Genomic DNA, 19,591 nt, shown 5'->3' with positions numbered 1-19,591 from the left:
GCGTAGTTACCAGTCGGAATTATTATATAAATGGTGGCCGATTGGGAAAGGGGGAGATGCAGCGAGACCTGGGTGTCATGGTACACCAGTCATTGAAAGTAGGCATGCAGGTGCAGCAGGCAGTAAAGAAAGCGAATGGTATGTTAGCTTTCATTGCAAAAGGATTTGAGTATAGGAGCAGGGAGGTTCTACTGCAGTTGTACAGGGTCTTGGTGAGACCACACCTGGAGTATTGCGTACAGTTTTGGTCTCCAAATCTGAGGAAGGACATTATTGCCATAGAGGGAGTGCAGAGACGGTTCACCAGACTGATTCCTGGGATGTCAGGACTGTCTTATGAGGAAAGACGGGATAGACTTGGTTTATACTCTCTAGAATTTAGAAGATTGAGAGGGGATCTTATAGAAACTTACAAAATTCTTAAGGGGTTGGACAGGCTAGATGCAGGAAGATTGTTCCCGATGTTAGGGAAGTCCAGGACAAGGGGTCACAGCTTAAGGATAAGGGGGAAATCCTTTAAAACTGAGATGAGAAGAACTTTTTTCACACAGAGAGTGGTGAATCTCTGGAACTCTCTGCCACAGAGGGTAGTTGAGGCCAGTTCATTGGCTATAATTAAGAGAGAGTTAGATGTGGCCCTTGTGGCTAAGGGGATCAGGGGGTATGGAGAGAAGGCAGGTACGGGATACTGAGTTGGATGATCAGCCATGATCATATTAAATGGCGGTGCAGGCTCGAAGGGCCGAATGGCCTACTCCTGCACCTAATTTTTATGTTTCTATGTTTCTATGGAATTATACTCAATGAAGCATTCACATATTATTTCTGCTTCAAATAAAGCCACAAACTAAACATTCACCAATCAAGACATGATAGATCCCACAATGACACGCAGCAAAATTATAAGAAGTAACTCAACTCTTTTTACACGTTGCAGTTAATGCAATTTCTATTAGTTCTTTCCACTTCCAAACAAAAATGTGTTTGGATTATTCAGCGTACGATCAACCTGTGTCAATAAACCCTGGACCATGGTAACATATATGTGAACGTATAGTTGTGAATGTTGCTCATTAAATAACTACAGTACTGATACTCCATAGTAAGAGCATTGATTTGCCGTTAAAATGAATTATGTAATAACGTATTAACGGTAGCAGTGACAATCGAACACTGTGGTTTGAATGTTTCACGTGTTCACAAAGGGGGTGTGTGTGAATCAGTGCGGGGTGGATAGATGGCTGGTGGGGGGGGGGGGGGGGGGGGGTTAGAAGGCAGTCGGTGCAGAATAGATGGATTGAGGCAGGTGAATTAGTACGTGTTGGTTGGAGTAGGTAAAATTGTGAGGGGAGAGCACGGGGGGTGTCAGTGGTGTTGAATGGGGGGGTTCAGTACGGGATGGATGGGGGTAGACAAAAGTGCTGGAGAAACTCAGCGGGTGAGGCAGCATCTATGGAGCGAAGGAAATAGGCAACGTTTCGGATCGAGACCCTTCTTCAGACTGTTTCCCCATTATTCTTGAATGGGAGGATCAGTACAGGATGGATGGGGGGGGGCGGGGTCAACGCAGTATGAATGGGGGGGGGGGGGGTGTTAGTACAGGGTGGATCGGAGGGTCTGTGTAGGATGAATGGGTATTCACTCCAGGATGAATGAGGGAAGAAGGTAAATGCAGGGTGGGTCAGTACGGGATGAATGCGTGGATTAGTACAGGATGGATGGGGGTATCAGTACAGGATGGATGGAGAAGTGCAGGATGGATGGGAAAGGGGTAAGTACAGGATGAATTGGGGGACCAGTGTAGGATGAATTGGGGGGGGTGGCAGGAGAACCAATGGGAGGTGAAAAGGTAGATCAGGGCAGGATGAATAATTGGGAGGGGGGGGTTTGGATGGGGAGGGGCGCACAGGGGATGTAAGTGAGTACTGAATAGAGGCGGGAAAGGGGATCAGTGCTGGATGTAGAGGAGGGGTCCCAGGATAAAGGGGGGGGGAGGAGGGGGCGTACGAGAGAGAAGGGGGGGGCGAGGTGCGGAGGAAGGAAGGTCAGCGCTCCTCGGACAACATCGCCCGCTGCCTTGGCCGTTGGGATTTCCTCGCCACCGCCTCCCTCCTCCGCCAGCCAACAGCAAGGTGCGGGGCCGAGCGGTGCAGCTCAAAGATCCTATAGCTATAGGATCTATGGTGCAGCTGCTTCAGAAGTGTTGCAGCGAATGACGGGTCCCGCACAGCAGCAGCAGCGGCCGCGACAGCAATCCCGCTAACGGCGAAAACCGCTTTAAAAACAAACCCTCCCGCACTCCGAGGCCTCCCCCTCCCTCCCTTCCTCCTCCCGGCCTCGACTTGTGGGAGGGTTTGTTTTTAAAGCGCCGTTAGCGGGTTTGCAAGCCTTATCAGGGCGGGCGGGGGGGGCGGGAGGAGGAGGATGATGGAGCCGCTGTCGTTGTTCTGGGCCCGTCATTCGCTCCGACCCTTCGTCACCCTGCACCTTGTATCTTTTCCACGCAATACAGCCGTCACCGCCGACACAAAACGTCGCGTTCATTTTATCCACAGATGCTGCCTGACCCGCGGAGTTACTCGCCAAAATGACTGGTTGTTTAGGTTGCCCGGCGGCGTTTTGAGTGGTCAATGGCACCCGGGCAACCGTTAATTTCAAGCCCTGGAGGGTCCGACACTTCCCTTAATCCAGACAAATTTACAAGAGAGCACTTTAAAGCCACCCAAACCCCCCCACACACACAAACACACCCAGAAGTCCCCCTAAACATGTGGCGCCTAGGCCCGCGAAAAGGAGGCCGATCCCGACCTCATCGGGCAGAATTATCCCCCTGGGGCTGTGAAAATCCGGCAGAACCATTACCTTAGCCGTGGTGTGGGGGGGGGGGGGTAAAGGGGGAAACTGTTTTGGTCGCCTCCTCCATGGAGAGGCGACTTTTTCCTGGTTGCCTCCCCCGTGGCCTAACCACGAGGATCGGCTGACCTTTCCCGGAGACGCGCCCGGGCCTTCAGCGGCGGGCGCAGCGTGGACTCTCGGCGTGGAGCGGGCGAGCCCTCGCTGGGGCTAGCCGGAGGGGAGCACTCCGTTTCACTGGCCCGCGGCAGCCGGCGGATTGAAGCCGCGGTCTGCAGAGTTTCAGCTGGCGCGGCGTCTACAGCCTGGGATCCCTCGTGGGGGACCCGGGAGAAGAAGGAGCTTCCACCGCCGGCCCGCGGCCAACTTCTACCGTGGGCCGGCGTGGACTTACCATCACCCCTGGAGGGGAGCTTCGACCGCCGGCCCACCGCAGTGATGAATGCTGTGGTGGATGTTTGTGTTAAATTTTTATTGTGTATTGTGTGTTCTTTCTCATTGTATCGCTGCTGACAAATTCATTTCACTTGCACTTTATGTGCAATGTGATGAATAAACCCGTATTGTATTGTATTGTATTGTATTGTATTGACCTTGGAGGCCGACTTTGCTGGCCGGTCTCTCGGCAGCCTAGGTGAACCTTTCTGGTGCCATTCAACTACCCTTGTGGGAGGTGACCTCTTTGTCCGGCAAAACCGATAATACGGAAAGGCTCTGGAACCAAGGGTGCCGGAAAATCGGTGGTGGACCTATGACTGCAGTAAAGTGCAAAGCAAACGTTGTTTTTAATGGAATCCCAATGACCACATTGCTTAACTGTGTTCTAAAATGAAAGTCTTGAACGGTATTCTTATCTCCAGAGACGCTTCCTGACCTTCCAACACTTTGTATCAATGACTGAGGTTTACTCTTTCAGGCAGGGTGAAGTGGTCTTGAACATGTTCCAGTCTACTGACTCAAGGCAGTCCTGACGTTGATAAGCAGGGCATCGGGATTCACTTCCCGAGAGTGGATCATATGTCCAGTGCCACCTTGGTGTTAGTTTGGGGTTGGTACATAGAGAGCCAACAAGATGGTGGAGCTGAATTCCCTCAGTAGATAAAAGTAAAACACCAACCTTACACATCTGCATAAAAGAATAAGATACTTAAAAGATATTTTTTTGGGCATCAGCGGTAGAGTTGCTACCTTACAGCGCCCGAGTCCCGGGTTCGATCCTGACTACGGGTGCTGTCTGTGCGGAGTTTGAACGTTCTCCACGTGACCTGCGTGGGTTTTCCCCAAGATCTTCGGTTTCATCCCACACTCCAAAGACCTATAGGTTTGTGGGTTAATTGGCTTGTAATTTGTCCCTAGTGTGTGTAGGATAGTGTTAATGTGCTGGGATCGCAGGTCTGGGCGGACTCGGTGGACCGAAGGGCCTGTTTCCGCGCTGTGTCTCTAAACTAAACTAAATTTTGTACAAGGCACACAAAAATGCTGGAAAAACTCAGCGGGTGCAGCAGCATCTATGGAGCGAAGGAAATAGGTAACGTTTCGGGCCAAAACCCTTCTTCAGCATGTGCTCCCAGAATAGAACTCAAAATAGAATGCAATTATTTTCCAGTTACATATATTGACATTGATATTCATGGCGTGTGTAGGTGATAATTGGTTAATGACATGGGAGAGAGTGTGTGTATGTGTGGCTGAAAATGGTTGTGATGAATTTTAAACATACTTTGTGTAACGAACGTCAGGACAATTTCAGGAGAAATGGGCCAGCTTCTATCAAACGTTCTTGTGGTTAATGTCACGCTTCATCTACTCATGGGGGTGGTGTTGATGGGCTGTAGATCAGACGACGGAAACATCTGACCACAACGAGAGAGAGCCGTCCTGATCTACTAATGAACTATCTTTAATCGGACTTCACTGGCTTTACCTTGCACTAAACGTTATTCCCTTATCATGTATCTGTACACTGTGAATGGCTCGAGTGTAATTGTATTGTCTTTCCGCTGAATGGTTAATACACAACAAAAGCTTTTCACTGTACCTCGGTACACGTGACAATAAACTAAACTGAGAGTGAAACTGAGATGGTTTCCTGTACGATAGGACATTCCCGGGATGGCGGGACTGTCATATGCTGAGAGAATAGAGCGGCTGGGCTTGTACACTCTGGAGTTTAGAAGGATGAGAGGATATCTCATTGAAACGTATAAGATTGTTAAGGGCTTGGACACACTAGAGACAGGAAACATGTTCCCAATGTTGGGGGAGTCCAAAACCAGGGGCCACACACAGTTTAAGAATAATGAGTAACCCATTTAGAGCGGAGAAGAGGAAACACTTTTTCTCACAGATAGTGGTTAGTCTGTGGAATTCTCTGCCTGGCGGTGGAGGCCGGTTCTCTGGATGCTTTCAAGAGAGAGCTAGATAGGGCTCTTAAAAATAGCAAAGTCAGGGGATATGGGGAGAAGGCAGGAACGGGGTACTGAATGGGGATGATCAGCCATGATCACATTGAATGGTGGTGCTGGCTGGAAGGGCCGAATGGCCTACTCCTGCACCTATTGTCTATTGTCTAAACTGAAAGTGAAACTGAGATGGTTTCCTGTACGATAGGACCTTATCTTCAATTCATTGGCTGACACGGTGCTTTTTGTAGTCATAATTCTCCAGCATTTCTGTTAGAATACCCATTGGAAGTATTTTATTTTGTGTATTTATACGCTTGCGTTATTTCGAGGTAATTAGTGTCTTGTTGCCAATAGATCTGAGGTTGAGAAAATGCCCCCTTTGTACGACAGCTATAATGCACAACTAGATCATTCTAACCTGCCAATTCCATCGACAGCAATACTGATGAGTCTTTTTCTTCTTCACCCAGGGCCGCCATGTCAAAACAGGGCAGCTTGCGGCCATCAAAGTCATGGATGTCACAGAGGTAAGGAAAGCCTTTCATTCCTGTCGTCTTCTTCTTCTTGCGAATGAAACATAAACAAAAAGAATAGTAAAAGCCCTGTCCCACGGTACGAGTTCATTCCAAGAGCTCTCCCGGGTTTTAAAAAATCAAACTCGTGGTAAGCACGGAGAATGAACGTAGCGGGTACGGGGACGTCTCTTAGCGCTAACGGCAGGTACTCGGGAAGACTCGCCAACGGCAGGTAAGCACGGGAAGACTCGTGATGATTTATCAACATGATGAAAAATGTCCACGAGAGCCCCGAGTACCGACCGTAAATCTCCCAGTTCGAATCCGGGCAAACTCGGGAGAACTCTTGGAATGAACTCGTGCCATGGGACAGGGGTTTTAGATCTCAAGCCGTGTGTTGAGCAGCCAGGTTGTTGTCTCTGTTGGTGTCAATGTCTGCCAGGCCCTGAGCTCCATTTAGTGGGTGGTACAGCGGGTGGTACACCAGAGATGACATGGTTGGCTGTGTGTTGTTCTGCTCCGCATTCACAGGCAGAGTCCCCAACCTCCACACGCTGGCATTGAAACGCCCAACTCCCGTACCAAGTCTGTCGAGCTTCACCCATGCTCCTCTGGGGAGGTCAGACCCTGGACAGCTTTTATCTGGTGAAGAAATGTAGACAAAAGTGCTGGAGAAACTCAGCGGATGCGGCAGCATCTATGGAGCGAAGGAAATAGGCAACGTTTCTGGCCGAAACCCTTCTTCAGATGTAGCTGTGTAATGGAGATGAGGTTGCCTTCCTGTGTTTGCAATGAACTAACTGCCTGTTATTTCTGAAGTAGTGTTTGGGCAGCGCTAAGGTTGCTGCCTCACAGCGCCGGAGACCTGGATTCGATCCTGACCACGGGTGCTGTCTGTGTGGTGTTTGTGCGTTCTCCCTGTCTTGGAGCTCTTGCACCTGGTCTGGATTGGAAATTTCTTTAATTCTCGCTTCTAACCACCAAACAGTCCCCCTTTTGCAGCTTTTCTAATCACCTTAAGCATCATGCCAGTCGAGAGTGCTTCCAATGGCTACTTCCTTTTTATGCAAAGGTGTGCGTTTCCTCATCTTGATCCACTTCTGTTAACATTAAAGCATTGCAACATCGATTGTAGAAACGAGGAACTGCAGATGCTGGTTTACAACAAAAAAAACATGATCATCCCCAATCACTACCCCCCCGTTCCTGCCTTCTCCCCATATCCCCTAACTCCGCTATTTTTAAGAGCCCTATCTAGCTCTCTCTTGAAAGCACCCAAAGAACCTACCTCCACCACCCTCTGAGGCAGAGAATTCCACAGACTCACCACTCTCTGCTAGAAAAGGTGTTTCCTCGTCTCTGTTCTAAATGGCTTACTCATTATTCTTAAACTGTGGCCCCTGGTTCTGGACTCCCCCAACATCGGGACCATGTTTTCTGCCTCTAGCATGTCCAAGCCCTTAACAATCCTATATGTTTCAATGAGATATCCTCTCATCCTTCGAACTCCAGAGTGTACAAACCCAGCTGCTCCATTCTCTCAGGATATGAAAGTCCCGCCATCCTGGGAATTAACAGTGTAAACCTACACTGCACTCCCTCAATAACAAGAATGTCCTTCCTCAGGGGACCAAAACTGCACACAATACTCCAGGTGTGGTCTCACTATGGCTCTGTACAACTGCAGAAGGACCACTTTGCTCCTATATTCGATTCCTCTTGTTATAAAGGCCAACATGCCATTCACTTTCTTCACTGTGCCTGCTGTGCCTGCATACTTACTTTCATAGACTGCTGTACAAGGACCCCCAGATCCCGTTGTACTTCCCCTTTTCCCAACTTGACGCCATTCACACGGGAGCTGAGCGCTGGAATCTGGACAAGAGGGGGATGCAGGAAAGGGTTAATGACAACAAGGGGAGAATACAGAATGCTAGTTTTGCAGAGATTTTATTTGACCACTTTGGAATAAGTAAGTGAGTTTATTGGCCAAGTATTCACATGCAAGGAATTTGCATTGGTGCTCCATAGCAGTGCTTACTTGTAGTACCTTATGTGCAGTTTTTCACACACAGAGTGGTGAATCTCTGGAACTCTCTGCCACAGAGGGTAGTTGAGGCCAGTTCATTGGCTATATTTAAGAGGGAGTTAGATGTGGCCCTTGTGGCTAAGGGGATCAGGGGGTATGGAGAGAAGGCAGGTACGGGATACTGAGTTGGATGATCAGCCATGATCATATTGAATGGCGGTGCAGGCTCGAAGGGCCAAATGGCCTACTCCTGCACCTAATTTCTATGTTTCTATGTCTATGTTTCTATGTTCCGGACACTGCAAACCTGTACGACTTTGTAGTGTGGCAGGAAACCGAAGATCTCGGAGAAAACCCACGCAGGTCACGGGGAGAACGCTCGGTGGGCTGAAGGGAAAGTTTTCATGTTCTGTGCCTCTGGCTCTGCATCCTTCCCGATTTGGAAGGCCAACTAACCACATTTGCACCCTGCAACAGTTAACGTTACCCCAAGTCTCTAATTAAACGTGGAGCTCTCTTCAAAGTAAAAATGACCCTTTTGTGGATAGACAGTTATGTTTTCTATAGAGAGGAAAAAAAGCAAATCAAATTCTGGTCTCCGATTAACACCCACATCTTGGTGTGGGTGTACAGCGGTGAGCCATTTTGCATGATTGCCAGTGTGCAGAGTACAATTGCAGCTCATCCAGGGGCGGAAATGACTGGATGCAGGCAGTTTAAAATAAAAAGCCTCCCCCCTGTCCGTTGCTAAATAGTCAAAATCTCCACCAAAGCCAGAAATATATCTCAAAAGCTTTCTGCTATGAAAACATCGGACTGGCTGCAGACACCACAAATAGGCCCTGACCTCGGGTGATCACAGAGGAAGACAACTGAGCTTTCTTGTGCCTTTCCCCCACAGTGGAACATTTTGATTCTGTTGTGGGAGGACGTTCATGTTGAATTCTATAATTCATTTTTCTTTTTTTAAACTTTTTCTATGGATGTACGGAAACTTAATTAATTCTTCTATGTAAAGCAGTTTGGTTTCAACGCGAGTTGATTTAAACCTGCTGTATAAATAAAATGTACTTACTTACTTACTTTACTATGAATTTGAGACCATCAAGAATTTCTTAAAGCTTTTTTGCAGGCCTTCAATTACCTGTTTGCCAATTTTCACAAACAAATACTCATGAAAATCCCCCTAGTAGCCGTTACTAAAGCACAAAATAAATCTGCTTTGTGAATAAAGGCGTTTAATGGCCAATAATTGGGTCTGGCATTTTCCTTTTAAAAATAAATAACCTTTGCGTTTGTGTGACTTCATTGGTTTTGCGTTTCTGTTTTCGCTGATTTAGATTAGTGACACATACCATAAGGAACCAAAGTACTTCAATGTGCAAATGGCAAGTTTTAACCTTTATCAAATTCCTCTTTCCCCAATAGTCCAGAGTGCGTTGCAGAAAGGTTTGTGTAGGAAGGAAGTACAGATGCTGGCTTTAACCGAAGATAGACCACAAAAACCTGGTGCAACTCAGAGGATCAGACAGCATCTCTGAAGATGCTTCTTTCACCTCCGCCACATCGCCAAAATGGTGAATCTCTGGAACTGTCTGCCACAGAGGGTAGTTGAGGCCAGTTCATTGGCTATATTTAAGACGGATCCTGGCACCACATCACTCCAGTCCTCAAACAACTTCACTGGCTTCCCATCTCCCACCGGATCAACTACAAAATCCTGGTCCTCACCTACAAAGCCCTCCACCATCTGACCCCCCCCCCCCATATCTCACTGACCTCCTCTCCCCCTACCAACCCTCACGGTCCCTCAGATCCACATCAGCCGGTCTCCTCTCCATCCCCAAATCCAACCTCCACAGTTTTGGGGACAGAGCCTTCTCCAGGGCAGCTCCCAGGCTCTGGAACTCCCTCCCCCAACTGATCCGCAATTCTGAGTCCCTCACCATCTTCCAGTCCCGCCTCAAGACCCATCCCTTCACCTCTGCCTATCCTTAGCCCCACGTCCCCCTCCCTTTTCATCTGTGCTTGAATTGTTGCTCATTTTTTGGTTTGTTTTGTTTTTGTTTTTGTTTTGTTTTTTTGCCTTGCCTTGTAAAGCGACTTTGAGTCCCTGAAAAGCACTATATAAGTTCAATTTATTATTATTATTATTATTATTATTATTAAGAAAAGGAATAGGCGACGTTTCGGGTCGAAACTGAAGAAGAGTGTACAGAAGGGTCTCGACCAGAAACGTCACCTATTGGTGATCTCCAGAAATGCTGTCTGACCTGCTGAGTTAGTCCAGGTTTTTGTGTGTATCTGCTTGTCTGATCGGTTCCCCCATCTGGATGTGCAGTGTCCTGAATTGCACGTACTACTCCAAACTGGTCCAACAAAATCTCTCCATTACTAGCATTTTGTTTCTGGCCCTGTGTGTTAAGTAAGTAGGTAAGTAAGTAAGTTTATTGGCCAAGGAATTTGCCTTGGTGCTCCACCCACAAGTAACAACATGAAATACAGTGACAATTACGAATTACTCAGAAAAACACTAAACATTGATAATAATAAAACATTAATGATAAAACACCATTGATCAAGCATGTGAACCAACAAAATACCAGGCTACAGATTTTTGGCTGTTGAGTAGAGCAACTACTCGTGGATAAATTGTTCAAGAAGGAACTGCAGATGCTGGAAAATCGAAGGTACACAAAAATGCTGGAGAAACTCAGCGGGTGCAGCAGCATCTATGGAGCGAAGGAGATAGGTAACGTTTCGGGCTGAAACCCTTCTTCAGACTGATAGGGGGTGGCGGGGAGAAGGAAGGAAAAAGGGAGGAGGAGGAACCCGAGGGCTGGGGGATGGGAGGAGACAGCTTGAGGGCTAAGGAAGGGGAGGAGACATCAAGGGCTAACAAAATTGGGAGAATTCAATGTTCATGCCCGCTGGATGCAGGCTCCCCAAGCGGAATATGAGGTGCTGTTCCTCCAATTTCCGGTGTTGCTCACTCTGGCAATGGAGGAGACCCAGGAAGTGCTGAGCCACCGGGAGGTCAGGTAGGTTTCTTGCGGACCGAGCGGAGGTGTTCGGCGAAACGATCGCCCAACCTCCGCTTAGTCTCACCGATGTAGATCAGCTGACATCCAGAGCAGCGGATGCAGTAGATGAGGTTGGAGGAGATACAGGTGAACCTCTGTCGCACCTGGAACGACTGCTTGGGTCAATTGAATTCTCCCAATTTTGTTAGCCCTTGATGTCTCCTCCCCTTCCTTAGCCCTCGAGCTGTCTCCTCCCATCCCCCAGCCCTCGGGCTCCTCCTCCTCCCTTTTTCCTTCCTTCTCCCTGCCACCCCCTATCAGTTACCTATCTCCTTCGCTCCATAGACGCTGCTGCACCCGCTGAGTTTCTCCAGCATTTGTGTGTACTCTTGGATAAAAACGTTTTTATGTCTGGCTGTGGCAGCTTTGACAGTCCGGAGCCGCCTTCCAGAGGGAAGTGATTCAAAGAGTTTGTGGCCAGGGTGAGAGGGGTCAGAGATGATCTTGCCCGCTCGCTTCCTGGCCTTGTATAACATTTGTTGGGCCTTATGTTGAACTTAAGAACTAGCTTTTGGTGATCTCTGTACAAAGTTCATTGCATATTGATTGATTGATAGATGCAATGTGCAATCGGGCACTTTGGTCCATTAATCATCTGTTCAAAACAGTTCTGTGTTATCCCATTTTCTCATTCACTCTCTACAGACTAGGAGCAATTTACAGAGACCAATTAACCTCAAGTCTTGGGACACACCTGAGTAATTACACACACTTGTGAAGCCATGTGTCCCAAACATTATGTTGCCCTGAAATGGGAGGCAATGTATAAACACAGCTGTAATTTCTATATGGTGAAACCAAAATGTATAAAAATGGTCTTTATTAAAATCTGACAATGTGCACTTTAACCACAGGTGATTTTTTCCTATTACAAATCTCAAATTGTGGAGTACAGAGGCAAATAAATAAATGATGGGTCTTTGTCCCAAACATTATGGAGGGCACTGTATAAATGTTTGGGTATTTTCAATAGCATTGCATGACGTTTTGAAACGTGTTACAATGCAGGATGAAGAGGAGGAGATCAAACAGGAGATTAACATGCTGAAGAAGTACTCGCACCACAGAAACATCGCGACGTATTATGGTGCCTTCATCAAGAAGAGCCCCCCAGGCCACGATGACCAACTCTGGGTGAGAACTGCAATTTGTCATTGAACCAGAACTGTGGGCCGTTAGAGCCATGGAGCTTTTGTTGGGAAACCCGAAGATTATCAGTAGATAGGCACAAAAAGCAGGAGTAAAGGGCCTGTCCCACTTAGACGACCTTGGCTCACAAATTACGCGACCTCGTGGTCGCTTGAGGCGTACGGGCACCGTATGGCCGCGTGGGGCCGGTCCCACTTAGAAGCGCGGAGTTGTGCGGGGCTGGTCCCGACATCGCGCGGGGCTCCGAAATTCTTGCAGTGGCCGAAATCTTTGCGCGCCAACGGCCTGTCGGTCCGCGTACGCACACAGGCGCATTGCGGTCGTACGTTGCGTCTTGACGGCATACGCCTAGCGCATGGCGTTGCGTGATGACGTCACCGCCCGACCCCGTGCAACGCCCAAATTCAGTCGGCCCGCCTCCTGCCCAGCTGATTGGCAAGCATGACGTAAATGACGTCACGTGCAAACTTAGCGAGACCTCCGCTTCCGGTTAGTCGCGCCAAACGCACGCAATCGCATGCAAGTGGGACAGGCCCTTAATTCAGCGGGACAGACAGCATCTCTGGAGAGAAGGAATGGGTGATCTAAGAAGGGACTCGACCCGAAGCGTCACCCATTCCTTCTCTCCAGAGATGCTGTCTGTTCCGCTGAGGAATGTTTCGAGGGCGAGATGATTTCATTCCAAAGAGGAAGAGAGATTCTGAGTGGAGTAAGAGGCAACTGTGGCTGACAAGGGAAGTTAGGGATGGAATCAAACTAAAGAAACAGGTGTATAACCTTGCAAAGAGCAGCGGGAAGACAGGTTTGGGAAACGTTCAAAGGACAACAAAACGTAACATAAAGGGCAATACGGGGTGAAAAGATGAAGTACGAGGGTAAGCTGGCCAAGAATATAACGAAGGATAGTAAATGCTTTAGATATGTTAAGAGAAAACATATCTAAGACAATGTGGGTCCATTGAAGGCAGAAACAGGTGAAATTATTATGGGCATCGTGATCCTGATGCAAGGGAAATTCCCGGGATGGGGGGACTGTCACATGCTGAGAGAATGGAGCGGCTGGGCTTGTACATTATGGAGTTTGGAAGGATGAGAGGGAATCTCATTGAAACATATAAGATTGTTAAGAGCTTGGACATCTTTTACTGACACTGTTCTGTTCTGTTTCGCAGCTGGTTATGGAATTCTGTGGAGCTGGATCTGTCACAGACCTGGTCAAAAACACGAAAGGAAACGCTCTGAAGGAAGAATGGATTGCCTACATCTGTCGAGAGATACTACGGGTAGTTTGCCGGTTTCAAAATCCTTTTTTTTAAATTGCTACCGCTGCTCCTCGAACTACAATGGGGTTACGTTCTGATAAACACGAGGAGTTGAGTATAGGAGCAAAGAGGTCTTTCTGCAGCTGTACAGGGCCCTAGTGAGACCACACCTGGAGTATTATGTGCAGTTTTGGTCCCCTAATATGAGGTAGGACGTTCTTGCTATTGAGGGAGTGCAGCGTAGGTTAATTCCTGGGATGGCGGGACTGTCATGTGCTGAGAGAATGGAGGGGCTGGGCTTTTGGCCACATTCGATTTTCCAGCACCTGCAGTTCCTCCTTAAACACAGTGCATTCCAGGCACCCACCCTCTGAGTCAATCCAAAACTTGCCCCAGAACTTTGCTGTTCTCGCCTTAAAGCTACGCCCGTTAGTCTTGACCATTTCCACACTGGGAAAAAAGATTCTGATTGTCTATTCTACCGATGCATCTCATAATTATATTAGCTACTTTTATCAGGTCTGCCCTCAGCCTCCATGCTCCAGAGAAAACAATCCAGCTTTGCCCAACCTCTCATCGCTAATAGACATTAGTCCAGGCTTCGAAGTAATTGCTTCTCCTGTAACGGTGGCACAGCGGTAAAGCTGCTGCCTTACAGCGCCAGACCCGGGTTCCTTCCTGACTTCGGGTGCTTGTCTGTACGTTCTCCCCGTGACCTGCATGGGTTTTCTCCGAGATCTTCCGTTTCCTCCCACACTCTTCTTCTTCTTTCTTGTGGCGTGCACAGCCTAAAGTTGTTGGACAACTTGTTCTATTTGATCTTCCGTTTGTGCACGACGAGTTGATTGCATTAGTTGAAACAGGGCGGATCATGTGAAGGTTGCAATCTTCCACCCCTCCACACTCCAAAGACATACAGGTTTGTAGGTTAATTGGCTTTGGCCTAAATGTAAAATTGTCCCTAGTGTGTGTAGGATAGCGTTAATGTGCAAGGATCGCTGGTCGGCGCGGACTCGATGGGCCGAAGGGCCTGTTTCCGCGCTGTATCTTTAAACTAAACCAATGCTCGCTTGACTCTAGTTGGAGTCATTCTCAATAATTGCTAAAGGAAGGAAAATGAAGCAGGAGGAAGGATCTTTGTCAGTTACAATAATATTACAGACAGAGAGAGAAAAACCCACCCAGTTCACGTTCAATATTATCTTAACTTTAAACAGTTGAAGTTCATCGCTGCTGATTCTGCCGTTCCTTGATATTTGTACTGTGGGAGTCTTTGCTTTTGGCTAAGTCAGCTTTCTGTTGCAATGATTTCCAAACTAACTTCAGGGTATAGACGCGTCATTAAAAACTTTATGTACATGATCTTAATATGTGCAGAATTATCTATCAAGATCAATTTGCTCCCAGTTTTTTTTTAACCAAAATCCAGACAGAAATCCATGAAGGAAAATGAAAGGTTAAAAAAAATGTGCTTTTGGCTGTGTACCAGAACACAGAAATTCATTTGAAATATTAAAGGGTCTGTCCCACTTACGCAATTCTTTCTGGCGACTTGCCGGCACCCGTCATAGTCTCAGCAGGTGGCCGGAAATTTTCACCATGTTGAAAATCCAGCGTCGACCAGGAATACAATACAATACAATTTAATTGTCATTTGGACCCCTTGAGGTCCAAACGAAATGCCGTTTCTGCAGCCATACATTACAGACAAATAGACCCCAGACACAACATAATTTACATTTTACATAAACATCCATCACATTGCTGTGATGGAAGGCCAAAAAAAAACGTATCTCTCCACTGACTCTTCCCCCCCCCCCCCCGATGTCAGAGTCAAAGTCAAAGCCCCCGGCTTGCGATGGCGATTGTCCCGCGGCCATTAAAGCCACGCCGGGTGGTGCGAGGTCGCACACCGGGTCTTGGTGTTGGAGCCCCCGGCGTGCGCTCGCAAAGTCCCGCGGCCATTCCAAGCCGCGTGGGGCAGTGATGTAGGCCCCGCTCCAGGAGCTCTTCGACCCCGCAACTCGGGCGGGAGAAGTCGCCGTTGCAGGAGCCCAGAAAGGCGGTCTCCCTCCAGGGACCCGCGGGCTCCCGGTGCCGCCGTCCGCAGACCCGCAGTAGCAGCCTCCTAATCTCCGGAGGTCGGGCCACAGCAGCAGCGCTCCACCACCGCTCCACCCGCTCCGGACTCGGCCAGCTCCACGACGGTGACGGTGAGTCGTCGGCACCAGAGTCCCCGGCTTCTTCCTGTTGGAGACCGCACCTCATTGCAGCCCCAACGACAACTGAGACCCGGCAAGAAAAGGTTGGGTCTCCCGTGCAGGGAGAGATTTAAAAGTTTCCCCCTCCCTCCCACCCCACCCCAACCCCCACACACACACCCCAACATAAAATAAGAAAAACTACATAGAAACATAGACAGAAAATAATAAAAACGCGGACGGGCTGCAGAGGCCGCTGCTGACCAGAGTCGCGCCGCCTACCGGAAAAGGTACGACTGTTTGGGTGACTACTCACGACCATACAGGGGTCACGTGTCGACATGTTGCGGGGTGACCCCTGTATGGTCGTGAGTAGTCGCCCAAAGAGTCGAATCTTTTTCTGGTCTCCGCTGGATTTTCAACATGGTGAAAATTTTCAGCCACCTGCTGCGACTATGACGGGTGCCGGCAAGTTGCCGGTAAAAATCGCGTAAGTGGGACAGGCCCTTAAGGCAGCGTTTTACAATCTCTACTGTCTTTTTACACAGAGAGTAGTGAATCTGTGTAATTCTCTGCCACAGAAGGTAGTTGAGGCCACAGTTCATTGGCTATATTTAAGAGGGAGTTAGATGTGGCCCTTGTGGCTAAAGGTATCAGGGGGTATGGAGAGAAGGCAGGGATGGGATACTGAGTTGGATGATCAGCCATGATCATATCGAATGGCGGTGCAGGCTTGAATGTCTCTGTACTGTACACTGACAATGACAATTAAAATTGAATCTGAATCTGAATCTGAATGGCCGAATGGCCTACTCCTGCACCTATTGTCTATGTTTCTATGTTTCCAGCTTCAGATAACCAGACTCTGATCAGGGGCTTGTTACGGAAAACTCTGTTCATTTTTTATCACAAATATCTACCTCCATTACATGCTAATTCAAAAAGGGCATTGTTCAAATGGTGTGGAATATAATTGAGCATTAGAGTGAACAGTGAACCTTATAGACAATAAAGAAGCCCTTGTGCCCGTTTCAGTTTATACTTCATCAGCGATAGGAGCAGAATTAGGCCATTCGGCCCATCATGTCTACTACGCCATTCAATCATGACTGATCTACCTTTCCCTCACAACCCCATTCTCCTGCCCTCTCCCCATAGCGCCTGATACCCGTACTAATCAAGAATCCTATCTATCTCCGCCTTAAAAATATCCATTCACTTGATTTCCACAGCCGTCTGTGGCAATGAATTCAACAGATTCACCATCTTCTGACTAAAGAAATTCCTCCTCATCTCCTTCCTAAAGGTACGTACTTTTATTCTGAAGCTGTGACCACTGGTCCCAGACTCTCCCACTAGTGGAAACATCCTCTCCACAGCCACTCCTTCAGGTTTCGGCCCGAAACGTTGCCTATTTCCTTCGCTCCATAGATGCTGCTGCACCCGCCGAGTTTCTCCAGCGCTTTTGTCTACCTTCGATTTTCCAGCATCTGCAGTTCCTTCTTAAACACAAGGACAATTTACAATCTGTACCAAAGCTAACTAACCTACAAATCTGTACGTCTTTGGAGTGTTGGAGGAAACTGGAGCACCCGGGGAAAACCCATACAGTCACAGGGAGAACGTGCAAACTCTGTATAGACAGCATCCGCAGTCGGGATCGAACCCGTGTCTCTGGCGCTGTGAGGCAGAGACTCTACCGCCGTGCTGCCCCAAAGGAAGTGTTGTCCGTCCTGGGGCTTGAACCCACGACCCTGAGATTGAGTCTCATGCTCTACCGACTGAGCTAGCCGAGCTGTTCATTTTATAATATACTAGACCAAGTGCTGCTCCCCTAACGCACCCGTTCCCTACCCGTAGCCCCCACGGGAGACGTGGTTCTCCAACTCAAGCCATTCCCCCCCGAAGATAAGATTCCAGCACTCAGCAGTGCGGCTGTTTTTAAATGGCGTCTTTGAGGCGAGAGGCGGGCGCCAGCAGCCGTTATGGTCGCTGGCCAGCAGGAGGCGACAAAATGAGTGAGTGGGGGAGGGGGGGGGGGGGGGGGGGGTATGATTTTATTAAAAAATGGGTACATAAAAAGAAAAAAAGTTTTGGGGAGTGCAAAATGGGATGTAAAATGAATGACAAGGATTTGAGTATAGGAGCAGGGAGGTTCTACTGCAGTTGTACAGGGTCTTGGTGAGACCACACCTGGAGTATTGCGTACAGTTTTGGTCTCCAAATCTGAGGAAGGACATTATTGCCATAGAGGGAGTGCAGAGAAGGTTCACCAGACTGATTCCTGGGATGTCAGGACTGTCTTATGAAGAAAGACTGGATAGACTTGGTTTATACTCTCTAGAATTTAGGAGATTGAGAGGGGATCTTATAGAAACTTACAAAATTCATAAGGGGTTGGACAGGCTAGATGCAGGAAGATTGTTCCCGATGTTGGGGAAGTCCAGGACAAGGGGTCACAGCTTAAGGATAAGGGGGAAATCCTTTAAAACCGAGATGAGAAGAAATTTTTTCACACAGAGAGTGGTGAATCTCTGGAACTCTCTGCCGCAGAGGGTAGTCGAGGCCACAGTTCATTGGCTATATTTAAGAGGGAGTTAGATGTGGCCCTTGTGGCTAAGGGGATCAGGGGGTATGGAGAGAAGGCCGGTATGGGATACTGAGTTGGATGATCAGCCATGATCATATTGAATGGCGGTGCAGGCTGGAAGGGCCGAATGGCCTACTCCTGCACCTAATTTCTATGTTTCTATGAGCTAGCGACATGGAAAAAATGACGGAGTTTAATGACGGAGTGCTGGCGTAGCATGGAACCAACGGCCGAATGTGGCACCCACAAGACAGGCAGAAACACACACACAGTTTTAAATATAGATAGATGTTTAGTAATGTTAATATTCATTTTCTTTTTCTCTTTGTCTCCTGGACAGGGCCTAACTCACCTTCATGCTCACAAAGTTATTCACAGAGACATCAAGGGACAGAATGTGCTTCTGACAGAAAATGCCGAAGTTAAACTGGGTAAGTCCCAAGCCATTTGCGTGGCCTATTGAGTAAATATATCAAAGCTACGTTTTGGGCTCTTCTATAGATTTGCCAAGAGAACACAATGTAAATGAAGTCTCCTGAGAACTGATCTCCCCAAGATTCACATTCACATAGACTCGCTAGAATTTAGAAGATGGAGGGGGGGTCTTATAGAAACGTACAAAATTCTTAAGGGGTTGGACAGGCTAGATGCAGGAAGATTGTTCCCGATGTTGGGGAAGTCCAGAACAAGGGGTCACACACAGTTTAAGGATAAGGGGGAAATCTTTTAGGACCGAGATTAGGAAAACATTTTTCACACAGAGAGTGGTGAATCTGTGGAATTCTCTCCCGCAGAAGGTAGTTGAGGCCAGTTCATTGGCTATATTTAAGAGGTAGTTAGATGTGGCCCTTGTGGCTAAAGGGATCAGGGGGTATGGAGAGAAGGCAGGTACAGGATACCGAGTTGGATGATCAGCCATGATCATATTGAATGGCGGTGCAGGCTCGAAGGGCCGAATGGCCTACTCCTGCACCTATTTTCTATGTTTCTATGTGTAGGAAGGAAGTGCAAATGTTAGTTTATACTGAAGATAGACACAAAATGCTGGAGTAACTCCGCAGGTCAGGCAGCATCTGTGGGGAGGAAAAGAATGGGTGATGCTTCTTCAAACAAAAGCAGTGCTGGAGGAACTCAATGTGTGTCTTAGGCCCCCTTCAGTCATGGCTGACCATGGGTGTCTCCAGGGTTGGAGGATGCCTGTGTGTGACTTTGTTTAACGTGGGGAGACTGGTGCACAGACAGCCACCCCACGGTCCTTGGCAGATCTGGGTTGGGATCCAGTGGCATGGAGTCCAAGACGGCCGGAGACCCTTTTCTGCTGCAGCCTTCATCCAACTTCCCAGCCGTTGTGACGCTCTACTAAGGTCAGCCATCATCATCCGCCTGTTCCACCGTTGAGGTCTTGGTTGGATTAGCTCTTTGTCAGAGACCAGACCTCCCCCTCGACCTTGCCGCCATGGGTGGCCCTACCAGGAGCGTGGCTCCAGGCGGCATCGCTCTCAGG

The 19,591-nt window shown here is 48.2% G+C and overlaps 1 protein-coding gene across 9 annotated transcripts in view; it reads left to right on the top strand.

The window, feature by feature from the left end:
• LOC129715537 (misshapen-like kinase 1) overlaps positions 1-19,591 on the top strand; it is a 230,204-nt gene that overhangs the window by 113,753 nt on the left and 96,860 nt on the right. For all 9 annotated transcript variants that reach the window (XM_055665413.1, XM_055665411.1, XM_055665412.1 and 6 more), the window contains exons 3-6: positions 5,729-5,785; positions 11,894-12,019; positions 13,207-13,317; positions 18,428-18,518. In XM_055665413.1, coding sequence (XP_055521388.1) covers positions 5,729-5,785; positions 11,894-12,019; positions 13,207-13,317; positions 18,428-18,518 — 385 coding nt within the window. The remainder of the gene's footprint in view (positions 1-5,728; positions 5,786-11,893; positions 12,020-13,206; positions 13,318-18,427; positions 18,519-19,591) is intronic.

The sequence above is a fragment of the Leucoraja erinacea genome, unplaced genomic scaffold (genome assembly GCF_028641065.1).
Source record: "Leucoraja erinacea ecotype New England unplaced genomic scaffold, Leri_hhj_1 Leri_122S, whole genome shotgun sequence".
In the NCBI taxonomy this organism is placed as follows: Eukaryota; Metazoa; Chordata; class Chondrichthyes; order Rajiformes; family Rajidae; genus Leucoraja; species Leucoraja erinaceus.
This window is presented reverse-complemented; position numbering and strand designations above follow the sequence as displayed.